Source organism: Drosophila nasuta, chromosome 2R, assembly GCF_023558535.2.
Source record: "Drosophila nasuta strain 15112-1781.00 chromosome 2R, ASM2355853v1, whole genome shotgun sequence".
In the NCBI taxonomy this organism is placed as follows: domain Eukaryota; kingdom Metazoa; phylum Arthropoda; class Insecta; order Diptera; family Drosophilidae; genus Drosophila; species Drosophila nasuta.
In genome coordinates this window covers 1,020,797-1,032,746 of record NC_083456.1, presented here as the reverse complement: position 1 = coordinate 1,032,746, position 11,950 = coordinate 1,020,797, and the positions used below count along the sequence as shown (strand labels likewise).

The window sequence follows — 11,950 nt, the reverse complement described above, 5'->3', positions numbered from 1 at the left end:
AGGAGAACTGGTATATTATGCTATAGGCAAAATAGTATCTGGCGAAATCTATATTACGGTCACGCTGGTAAATCATAAGAAAAAGCGTAAATATGGTAAAATCCAAAATCAAAATTGATATGTGATATTAAAAAAAATAAATAAATAACAGAATGAGTTTATGCACTCTTTATTATTGCAAAAGCTGGTCGATTGTATTTTATTAACCTCGGGCAGCTTTTGTAATTAATCAGTGAGTTAATATCCTCAATTCGATATAAAAAAATAGCCAACCGATTATAAAATGAGTTCGGATGACATATGGGTACGGAATAAGTTGCCAATTGTCTACTCAAAGAATTATTCAGTTCACTTTGCTGGTCTCGAAAAGCTTCATCCTTTCGATGCAGCCAAAGGAAAGCATGTCCACCAGGTAATTCACATGACATATCATGATTTTATGTCGTTACTGCTTCGAGATTCTTTCAGTTGTTGTGCACAGAATTAACTCTGAACAGTGGGGATTTCTACAGCCCCACAGAGATTACCAAGGAACAGCTACTGCGCGTACACACTCCCAAGTATTTGAAATCCCTGAAATGGAGTGCCAATGTCGCTGGCATTGCAGAGGTTCCGGCCCTGATCCTTATGCCGAATTTCACTGTGCAGAGTGGATACCTACGACCGATGCGATACCAAACAGCTGGCTCAATATTAGCTGGTAAATTGGCTTTGGAGTATGGTTGGGCTATTAATTTGGGTGGCGGATTTCATCACTGTTGCTCCTACAAGGGAGGTGGCTTTTGCCCATATGCAGATATTACATTACTAATATTGCGTTTATTTGAACTGGAATCAGTTCGCGTGAAACAAGCTATGATTATCGATCTGGACGCCCATCAAGGAAATGGTCACGAGCGAGATTTTAAGAACGTCGATTCTGTATACATACTAGATATGTACAATGCGTCCATATATCCAAAAGACAACGAAGCTAAGCCATCCATACGTTGCGGAGTTGAATTGCGGCATATGACGGAAGATGCTTATTATTTGGGGCAACTAAATCGTTGCCTTATGCAAGCTGTATCTGAATTTAAGCCGGATGTTGTAATATTTAATGCTGGCACCGATATTTTGAAGGGCGATCCACTGGGAAATTTAGCTATTACCGCAGATGGTGTTATTGAAAGGGACCTCATGGTATTCAGTACTTTCCGGGCTCTTGGAATACCTGTGGTCATGTTACTAAGCGGTGGTTATATGAAGTCTTCGAAGCGTGTAATAGTCGATTCAATTGTAAACCTTCGACGGCAAGGATGGCTGAGGGCAAACTAAATGAGTATTTCAAGTAGCAGACATAAACCTTCCAAAAATTATGCTAGAAACAATGAATGAAATTTAAGAGTTAGTATTTATACGAGAAGGTGGTATAAAATTTACAGCGCAACGCAAACCTTTAAACATATATATAATAAATCTGAAATCAGATTGTTAGATCAATTTATTGTTTAATTTGATTTGGCAAATTAGTACAATTAAAAACTGACGATGTTATAATACAAGTAATATGCTATTCTTATGTGTTTAAAATACAAAAATACATACATTAAAATAATTATTTATATCCTACGCTTTAACTTTAAACGTTAAAAGATCTTTTTAGTGTCTTCTCTGTTAATTCATCCTGGTTTTCTTTCAATTTTTATTTGCGTCCATGCAAGCAATAATTTTGCACTAACAATTCGTTGGAGGCGGAAATCTAAAAAAACAAAATTCACACAATATGAATACACACAATTAGTGTTTTACAAAGCAGATAACTATGTACTTCGAAGTATATTTAGCATGCACAGCTGATAGATGAAGACGCTTTAGTAGATTGTGCTGCTGGTCCAGCAGAGTTAATTAAAAAAACGTCAATTAAATAATCTAAAAATAATATAAAATTAATTTAATTTAAAAGACGGCGAAATAAGAATTTGAATGTATGCACAATATCTACAAAAAGTGTGATTCTTAACAAGAACCATTCATTCCATATTCCAATCTAAACGCAAAAAACTTACGCTGCATTGCTAGCAGGTACATCATCAAAAAGTACTTCCCACCGTGAGCTGATGATATATATCAAACAGAACGATATGATGAATACCACAATACCAATACTTAAAATGGTGATTTCATGCATCTTGGAAGGTCGTAAAAAAAAATACGAGCGCTAAATTGTGACCACGTTGATTCAGTCCATGTAGAGTATTGGCCTGAGCTCCAATTATAATCTGAAATGCAAAAATCATTATTAATTTGAGTTTATATAGAGAAGGTCCCTTCCTACTGTGTTATCATTACACTTACTATTTATAAGAAATGCCGGACTTAAAGCATGAGTGTAGTTCTGTGTGGTGAGACGGCATTCCCCAGTACCATTCAAGCCAGAATAATAAAATAGAGGCAACTGGGTGCAATTCTCTTTTAGCACTTGTGGTTGCGGCTGCGATAACAAATAGCCCAGCATGCGATATGTCCAGCCTGATGATTCTTGCGAGCCTCCCAAAACGCTTATGTACCTGGGTCGACTCAAATCGTATTTTATACTCTTACAGTAAGAAATTAGATTAACACTTACCGCATGGGGGGCAGTGGTAGACCAGGGGGACTATCCGGATTCGAAGAAGCTTTAAACAACGGGCAGTCGGAAGACTGAAGGAAACAGTAGAAAAACTCATCGGATAACACAGGATTGGCCACATCTTTGTATTCATACTGTCGACCAGTTAAAGTCTCATAAAGAACCATAGCCACTATTGAAGACACATTTCGAATTTTCATTTGAAGAGAATTAGCATTGAAGTTCTTAAAGTCGCTGACATCAGTCAAAGCTGTATAATCTTGGCTGGTATTCGCATACATAAACCCAACATTATCTCGATCATCATATATCGAGTGATAGTACTTATTGCTAGGTAATGCATTTAATATAAAAGCCGGGAAATTGTCATCTCGACGAAGAAATGACTGTGCTGACGTTGGTGGCATGTTATAGCCAGCATTAGATCCGATGTTCAATTGAAAATCATAGAGAGAAGACTTTGCATAACGATTAAGCTGCTGTAGTAATTTTTGGGCCACCGTCGAAGATTTGTGAAGTGTGTGCAGCCTAATGTTGCGAATGTCGTCTAAAGTGCCAATGTCTAGCATAAACTCGATATTCTCAAATGAAATTGGGGTGCTTTGTGCCGAACGGCGGGGGAAATTCAGATTCTCCATATCGTAGACAAATCTCTGAGATCCAATGAAATCATAGGATTCACCATTGAATGCCACAAAAAGAACATTTCGATGGGGATCTGGTAAAGTGTTCTGATCCGGCAGCAGCTGTCGCAACATATGCGCCACGATTGTCAACGTCGCCAGGCCTGTGAGCGAATCCATGGCTCCCACACCTAAAAAAAAACAGTGTGATTATCATCATTAAAGTGTTCTGTAGACGCAGGATCAGAGACTTACCCACTCCATCAAACATGCTTGTGGTGTCTAAGCGACATGAAATAATTATGAACTTCTCGGCGGGATTCGACTTACGCAATTTAGTTTCGTCAATAAATTCAGACGAATTTCGGGGATACAATGTAGCATAAACATTTCGACCTTCCAAAGGATCACAGTATTTACTACCCCCCAGATTGTTGATGAAATTGGTACGACGCATGCAAACTTCCGAGTTAACAGCTGCCGACATGAATGCCTTCACTTCGACAGCGCATAAGCTGCGCAATGCTTGCGAGTCGAAGTTAACACTATTGAACTTGGTAAAGCAGTTCTCTAACTTGAGTATTTCATCGAAGTCGGCTATATAGTAGATGGGGAACGGAAAGTCCTCGTGCAGTAGTCCTGTACCCCAAGGATTCCAAGTGAGAGCAGTATTGCTTTCATCACAGGTCTCGCTGCTATTGCCGCCCCTTCCTATTCCACTGTACTTATTTGGGCAAGAAAGCTCATGTGAGAACTGCTGCATCTTCTCCGATTTGTTTATCAGCAGTACAGCTGAAATAATTTTTGGTCCGGCCTCTTTTAGACGCAACAAGTTGCTCCTAGTGAATAGATGTGGCGGGATCATCGGCGCGTATGGCGGTGAAGGGGGATTCCCAAGCAAAAAGTCTAGGTCAGCATCGTAATTGATCAAGTGCAAAACGCCGACAGATCCGGAATGAGTCGCTGCATCATAAGAAGTAAATAAGCCACTGTTTCACTGTACATCTCAATCTACTCACATGAGCATCCAGTCTGATGTGTGCCGTTTAATCGGCGAAAGCAACTGGCGCCCAAAATTGGTTGATACATTGTATCCCGCGTACGTTCGCCACGAACTTCAGTTAAAATAAATCCAAATGCAAATATGAGTCAGCAATCGATTTCTTTATATAAAATGTGTTGAAAATATTACTCAGTCAAATACTTACCAATAATCACTTGAAGCAATAAAAGCAGCCATAATGGAGTTGTTTTCAAGTTCGCCATTGAAAAGCCTTTTATTTATTCAAATTCTATGCACTAGGGCAAAACGAAAACAAATTTAGCTGTAAGCATTCTACTTTTGAGAATACACTGTAAATGCTACTTAAAATAAGTATTTTAAAGTTATGTTGGCAATGGAAGTGCTGTGTCACTTTTCATAACAATTCATTTAGCAACTTACAGCACTGTAGTCTGAGTCTGGCTTTATTATAGTGTGTTTATATATATTATTTAGACTAAACAGAACTGTATTATTGGAAATTTCTGAAATTTCATACTCAGCTTCCTTTCATAATCCGCTGGGTGTATAAAGGAACGACTAATAAAAGCCGAACCATGAACAATGATTTTTTAAAAAAGGTGACCGTATTTTGGCTAACATTCAGGTACATTTATCGAGAAAACGTGTAGTATAGGTAGAAATCAGCTGATTGCATTTATAAATTTTGGCGCTGTATAATTATTTCAAATGCCTTTGCGATCCTCTAAAAAAGAACAAAAGCAAAAAAAACGGAAAAAAGGTAGTCAACTAATACACTTATCGAATGTTATCAGTGTTGCAAAATTTCTTAATTTTCGGTTGATTTGTTTTCTTTTTATTTTTTAAGTCAGTAAGCCAATATGAGCAGAAAAACTTAAAAAAAATGTAAGCCCCATTAAAAATACATATTTACACTTATTTCATTTGTATAACTTTCATTAAATATGTACTTAAAATAAACTGAATTTGTTCTCCATTTTTCAGCTATTAGCATTGTCAGTTCATAAAGCCATTAAACTGATAAATTAAGTTTTTAAACTTCCTTAGTAACGAACATTAAAACAGAGAATCCTCGGCCCGAATGTACTCTCCAATATCAGATTGATGGAAACAAACAGTTGTCAATGGATCCGCCGTTTTGCATTCGGTTGTGGAGCGCGCTAAAACACCGAAGCCGAGAGCTAAATCATTCATCGAAAAGACAACCACGCCTTGGTATTGTCCAGCGTTTTCTGTAATCCTACCCAATCCAGATTTAGGTATATGATTGCCATACAGATACTGTTGCTCAAAGGAAGGTTTCACCCACACCTTATACTGGGCATAGGGTGCCAAATAGTAAAGCGCAGTGATGTGAAATTTCAGTTTGTTGGTTTTAGAGAACTTCCCAAAGCAAGTCCCAACACATACTATTTGTTTGTAGCTGAAGCACTCACTTAATTTTAGTATGCGCTCTGAAACATAATAAACTCGATCCTTATGCTCACGAAAACAGTAAGTGCCGTCAGGTCGATCAATTAATTGCTGAACATTAGTGCCAATGCTGCAACAGAAGGTGTTATTTTTCATTTTAAAAGGGTTAATTGGTTGTAATACATACTATTTTGCTAGTTTCTCGAAGAGAACTTTTGTACGTTCTTCCGTCAAACGCTTCATTTCGTTTAGTCAGTCAAAATACGGCTTAGCATGGGCAGCATGTGTTTCTACTAGAGGTGGGAAAACATCGATAGAACTATCGAAGAATATAATTTTGATTATTACATCGATTTTATATAGCAAGCATCGATGATATGCGAAAATAACTTTGCAACTACCGCCAAATATCGATACAATTATATCGACCTGAGACCTTTTTTTTTAATGTATTATAGCCTATTTATAGCCTCTTTCCACCTCACTCAGTTTTTCTACGTTTTTTAAAGTCCCGTTTCGGGGTTTCCATCTGCACGAACCGAGAAATATGGGCAACGGTAAAATTCTCAAAATGGTCGCTCTGAAATGTCAGCTGTTCAAATGTAAACACGAGTTGGCGAACAATTCAAAAAACAGCACGCGCAATTCTAAAATGGAAAGTTTTCTTAAATTGCAAGATTTTATTGAGGATTCTAACGAAGTGGAGGAAGTATAGGTCATTGCCAAAAGTAAATAAAAGTAAAGAAATCGCCATCAGTTTGGGCCTATGTAAATAGAATTGCTGGCAGCAATGTAATATTTACATAAACATATTTACTATTAAGCAACGGCATGGGTGTTTTTGGGAAACAGCGAATTTTTTTTTTGAAGATCATTTTCAAATTAATAAGGAGGAGTTTGGCATCCTTGTGGAGCGCCTTCGTGGATTGGCCAAAAAAGACACTACATTTCTCCTCCTATAACTCGAACGACAAAGCCTCGTGGAGGCCACTTCACGATATTGACGGAACATTTGGCCTGAACGGAAAAAACCGAAGAAAACCGAGGTTTTGGGTGCAGTAGGCTAAGGCTCGCGAACATAACATTCGAACTGAACGGCAAGAAGCCGAGAAGAACCGAGTTTTTTGGTGCGATGGAAACGGGACACTATTAAACAGATATTTACATCCAATATTGCCACCTTCTAAAAAAAGTTTATGCTGAAGCATTGCCATACAGGTCAAAACATAAATGTTATTAATCACCACAACCACTAACCATACAATACATAGATGCGTCAAGTCATACAACCAAAACGTATCATTAAAAACAGTATTATTGCCGCCCCAGTCGGGCCGTGCGCTGCAATTCGCACACCAGAGCCTCTTCGGCTTATTCGAAAATTCGAAGTTCTAACGCAGCGCGCAGCGTTCAGTTCAGTCGCAAACAGTGCTACCAACTTTTGACCATCAAAAAAAGCTGTTTTTGACGGAATGAATGGAGAAAAAAGCTCAAAAATATTATTAAAAAATCCAAAAAAAAGCTAAAAACAAATGTATCAAAAAAAAAAGAGAAAAATGTCTTCAAAAATAACAATTTATTAAGTTCATTTTTGTTTAAAAGATAAAGATTTGCATTATTTTATCGTTATCTCCTTAGTCTGTCTCATTTGCGTATGACATATTAGTGCCTATCATCTGCAGATATTTTATAGGCACTTCATAGTCGACGCAGCATTTTCCCATCCGTCACAATCCGATTCTCTGTATTACAATAAAAATGAATAGAGAATATCTTTTGCTTGAAATTAATACTTTAACTTATGCATAGAATGCATTCCTTAAATTGGATTTAATTAGGTTAACCTGGCAAATAGCCAGAAATCGCGTATGACCAGGGCGAACACAATATTTGGATGGCCACAGTTGCCAACTCAAAAAATCCCCGGTTTTCACCAGAATCTTTAAAGACCAAAATTTGTTTGTGTTGCTGATGTTGGCCCACTTGATCAAATTGAAATGGAAACACTAAGCGAGTGATGAAATTAGCGTATTTCGAGAAAACAATCGATACGCCAACACATTTTCTGGATCGTTTATAAGTGACTATCGTAAATCTGCCACTTTTCCATATTTTGTACTTTTGTGTTAACAACACAAAAAAAGTTGGGAAAAAGCCAACAGAATTTCTAAAAAAGCTAGAGTTCCCGCTTTTCACAATTCCCGCAATTCACAAATTTTTCCCGCATTTAGCCTTCAAAAAAAGCCAGTTTTGACGGGAAAAAATCCAAATTGGCAGCACTGGTCGCAAATCAAATTCGGAGCGTGAGCATGGGTGTACTTCGTTGCGCTCTGCTTTCGTTTCTATGTATGCGTGTATGTATCTATATGCTCGCCTATATCAGTATGTGTATGCATATGAAGTTTTGCAACGTGCAGTTGCCTCACTGACAAGCAGTTAGCGCACATCAATTTTGTTTTGCTGCGACGAAAGTCTTGAAGATGAAGACAACAACAATTGCTCGCGTTCTATATGTTTGCAGTTAAATGGCGCCTGCACAAGGAACACGTTGGCTCTGCTGATGGTTTGCATGCTCAACATGTTGTGGGTCGGGGTTCAACTCCCGATCGAGTATGTATACATATTTTGTTTTTTTTTTAATGCGATTAATGCGATGCTTGGCGATTTTCTTTAAACATTTTTCGTCTCTGTTTCCTTAATTATAACTTTGTGCCGACAGGAAATCTATGTAACAGGTAGAATATCCTTGGTATATATTCTTGACCAGCGTCAACAGCCGCGCATATCTAGCCATGTCCGTCTGTCCGTATGAACACCTAGATATCAGAGACTATAAGAGATAGAGCTATAATTTTTTCAGATCAAGTATATATATATATATACCAAATATATCGATATACCAAATATAGCGTTCGGAATATTTTTAGTATTTTGTAGTACTTTTTGAGAATAATACCGCAATAATTTGCTTTTATTCAAAATGGGTAGCGGATATCTCACAGTCGAGCTCACTCGCTGTAGCTTTCTCACTTGTTATTTTAAGAATTGCAAAACAAACATTTGCAAGTGGAATAATTTTCTTCGATATCGCACTTTCTTAGATGAGTTTACCAAAATATTATCCTTCTCATGCCCGCTGTTGCATATACGCAACATTGTGTTTATAAGCCTCTATCTACCGTTATTTCAATTTTTTTGTTTTAATTCTTTCGCAGAAAAATAGCTGCATTATTGAGTGAAATTATACATATTTGTTCGATAGTCAGCTGCACTCGCGTTCAGTTTGTAGCTATTTTCCCGAGATTGTAGTTGACAAATTCATTGTGCAAAAATACTTGGTTTTTAAAAAGTGTTAAAAAAAACATTAAAATAATTACTTCATCCTAAAACCAAGTTCAACAACTATCTAAAGAAAGGTAAGTAAGGTAAATGCAACATTGGTCTATTGTGGTAATTTTCGAAAAATAAATTTTTGTTGTATCTAAGATGCGCCCAAAAGGTCTGACTCAAGCTGACATTAAAAAATTTGCCAACTTTGATTGGGATGATTCGGCTGATAAGGAAAATGAAGAAGAAGATCGAAATATGGACGAGATTATAGAAGTTCCTTCACCACCAGCTCCTTATTCGGGCTCTGAATCAAACCTCCATAAAAGAGCTTATATTGCAGGCTCAGCAAAATCACTACGACTTGATGGTTATAATCATTTGCCGAAATGGGGAACAAGAGGAAGATGTAGATTATGCAGCACTGGATTTCCAAGCTGTAAATGCACCAAATGTAATGGCACTTATGCTCCAATCCCCAAAAAATTGTTTCCTGTCCTATCATACATAAATATACATAAACGGCATTTGAAAAAATCAACTTGATTTTAAATATATATCACAATTGCCCAATGTTTCATATACGCAACATCCTGTAGCTCTTGAACCAGGACACCTAGCACATTGAAATTGAAATTTTTGTCAGTTGATATTGGGGTCAACTCTAGCTTATATGTATGTCTACTCAAAAAAATTTTAACCACGCCCATTTTAATTTTCGCCTTTTTTTCAGAAGAATTGCCCCATTAATGATGCGGATCAATTATCCGTTCCTCTGCTACAATCAACCGGTTATAGAATGATGCGGTGGATGATTCTATTTAACGAAAATCTTCAATGATGCAATTCAATTTAAACAGGATAGTACTCCTCCAGCCGCTTAAGAAATTATGCGTCGAAAAGCCCAGTCAAAAATCTCGTATTATAACATAGAAAAGCGTTTTGTTATACCCGTGTAACCATTTTTTATTCTTTCAAAATGGCATCTGATAATTTTATTACTTAATTTTTAAACTCTTAGGGGACTTATTCAACTTACTTTAACGTTAATACTTTATTTGGCACAGAATAGGAAAGTGTTTTTACATTCGTATATATTCGTATTGTTAAATTTTCGCATCGAAAGCAAGCACAAGTCGAAAACGTTTCTACGCAATACGAATGTGAGTCCATTTAAATTTACATTTATTACACTTTTCTCTCAATAGTTTTTGAAAAATCAATGTCGACGACGCACAAGTAAGAAAGCTAGAGTATAGTATGTGATACGTTGATTAAAAGCATGTAAGAAGGCTACAGCTCGACTGCCAGATACCCGCTACCCATTTCGAATAAAAGCAAAATATACCAAAATAAAATATCACAAAAATACTAAAATATAAAAAAGGCTATAATCAAGATATAGTGCTACATTGAAAATATACCACATAGAATACAAAATATACCAGATTGTTAATCAAAGCTCCTAAAAAAGAATTTCTTAAATAATTTTTATATTTGTTTTTGTGATTTTTAGATATGGGTAATTCTCTGATAAATGTCACGTGCGACCATCTTTACAGTGACAAAAAAAAACATAAACTAAAACAATTTTAAAAATAAGTGAAGGTTATTCTTAAAGCTTTGAATTAGCACTATTTTTAGAGCTAAGATTGATTTTAGGAACTTGTTCTGTTTTATGATAACATATATAAATTCGTCCATCCCCCAGAGAATTACACATATCACAAAAACTACAGTTAATTTTTAGGTGCTCATACGGACGAACAGACGGACATGGTTATATTGTTTTGGCTGTTGACGCTGATCAAGAATATACAGACTGCCGATCAACTGAATAGGTTCACATAAATCCGCTTGCATTGCAATGATCTGTTCATCACATATTGATCGTACGCATGTTTTTTTTACATCAGTGTGTGCTAGTGAAGTACCGTTTGCGAAGTACCGCTACTTTGCATATTCTGTTTTGCTATTTCTTTCGCTAATTTCTATGCAATTTTTTTGTTAAACTGAATAGGTTCAGCTGAAAGATTTTTGGTTTGCAATTAAACTTGGCGGTGTCACATTTTTGATGCAAATTTTATATTTTATATTTTCTTTAAATTAATTAAAGAAGGGACGCGGAGAACAATTATCCGAGTATGAAAGAGGTCAAATTGAAGCCTATCGTGAAAGTGATCTTAGCCATCGCAAAATCGCTCAAAAAATAGGACGAAGCCAAAATGTTGTTGTGAGTAATTTTTTAGAAACAAATCAGAATACAGGAAAATCATGAAAGGCGGAGTCAACTGCCACCTCTGTGGCAGACAGGATGCATATTGTGCGAACTGCGTACAATTCGCATCTCTCAGCACCCAAAATTAAAGAAATTTGCGATGTTAAAGCCAGTGTGACAACAGTTAAAAAAGTGATTTCGTCGGCTGATCATCTAAAACGAATGAAATTTAAAAAAAAACACACAATTACAATTATTATTATCACGATCTTCGAAAGGAAGATCATTTCCTGAGCCGTCGCCATGGCTATGGGGGAGGCGTAATGGTTTGGGGGTCGATATCAGACCTTGGCACTTGTAACCTGCAATTTGTTACTTCCAAAATGAAACCTACAAATCTATAATACAGACTGCGTTTCGTCATTATTCCAACATTTTTCGCGTTATTAAATGAATTACCAGCAAGACAACGCTCCTATTCATACAGCTAGGGTTCTAAAAGAATGGATTAAGGCTCAAAATGTGGACCTGCTCGGATGGCCCCATATCCCTGACCTTAATAAATTTGAAAACGTATGGGGGTTGCTATCGCGCAAGGTATATGAAGGAGGCAGGCAATTTGATTGCAAAACAACTTTAAGTTGCGGCAATTTAAACGGCCTGGACAACAATTTCGCTGCAAATACATTTATATGAAGTTATATAAAACCCGCTACCCATTTTGAATAAATGCA

The 11,950-nt window shown here is 36.8% G+C and overlaps 3 protein-coding genes across 5 annotated transcripts; 1 reads left to right on the top strand and 2 right to left on the bottom strand.

Moving 5' to 3' along the window:
- The first annotated feature begins 8 nt into the window (after positions 1–8).
- On the top strand, positions 9–1,611 carry LOC132784503 (histone deacetylase 11). 3 transcript variants are annotated; one of them, XM_060790161.1, is made up of 3 exons: positions 37–95; positions 269–412; positions 498–1,611. In XM_060790161.1, exons 2-3 carry the CDS (start codon positions 294–296, stop codon positions 1,315–1,317), a joined length of 939 nt encoding a protein of 312 aa, XP_060646144.1. In that variant the 5' UTR covers positions 37–95; positions 269–293; the 3' UTR covers positions 1,318–1,611. The 3 variants fall into 3 exon arrangements, with proteins under 3 accessions (XP_060646143.1, XP_060646144.1, XP_060646142.1); XM_060790159.1 differs by having other exon boundaries at positions 38–95; positions 469–1,611; XM_060790160.1 differs by having other exon boundaries at positions 9–412; positions 469–1,611.
- Positions 1,508–4,644, bottom strand: LOC132784502 (nicastrin). Its single transcript, XM_060790158.1, is given in 8 exon segments — positions 1,508–1,741; positions 2,049–2,188; positions 2,191–2,261; positions 2,338–2,549; positions 2,609–3,425; positions 3,490–4,197; positions 4,254–4,349; positions 4,443–4,644. Coding segments are annotated over 8 exon segments (2,127 nt in total). The 5' UTR covers positions 4,501–4,644; the 3' UTR covers positions 1,508–1,716.
- Positions 4,645–5,077: 433 nt separating this feature from the next.
- On the bottom strand, positions 5,078–5,975 carry LOC132784506 (60S ribosome subunit biogenesis protein NIP7 homolog). The gene is made up of 2 exons (XM_060790165.1): positions 5,859–5,975; positions 5,078–5,801 (listed from the first exon to the last, which is right to left on the bottom strand). The coding sequence occupies exons 1-2, from the start codon at positions 5,912–5,914 to the stop codon at positions 5,315–5,317; spliced, it is 543 nt and encodes a 180-aa protein (XP_060646148.1). The 5' UTR covers positions 5,915–5,975; the 3' UTR covers positions 5,078–5,314.
- Positions 5,976–11,950: the final 5,975 nt, after the last annotated feature.

Coding starts and splice junctions, on each gene's coding strand:
- LOC132784503 (XM_060790159.1), top strand. Junction 413..468: donor AAGGAAAGCATGTCCACCAG/GTAATTCACATG, acceptor AGATTCTTTCAG/TTGTTGTGCACAGAATTAAC.
- LOC132784506 (XM_060790165.1), bottom strand. CDS start 5,914: ATGAAGCGTTTGACGGAAGAACGTACAAAAGTTCTCTTCGAGAAACTA. Junction 5,802..5,858: donor TTCGAGAAACTAGCAAAATA/GTATGTATTACA, acceptor CTTCTGTTGCAG/CATTGGCACTAATGTTCAGC.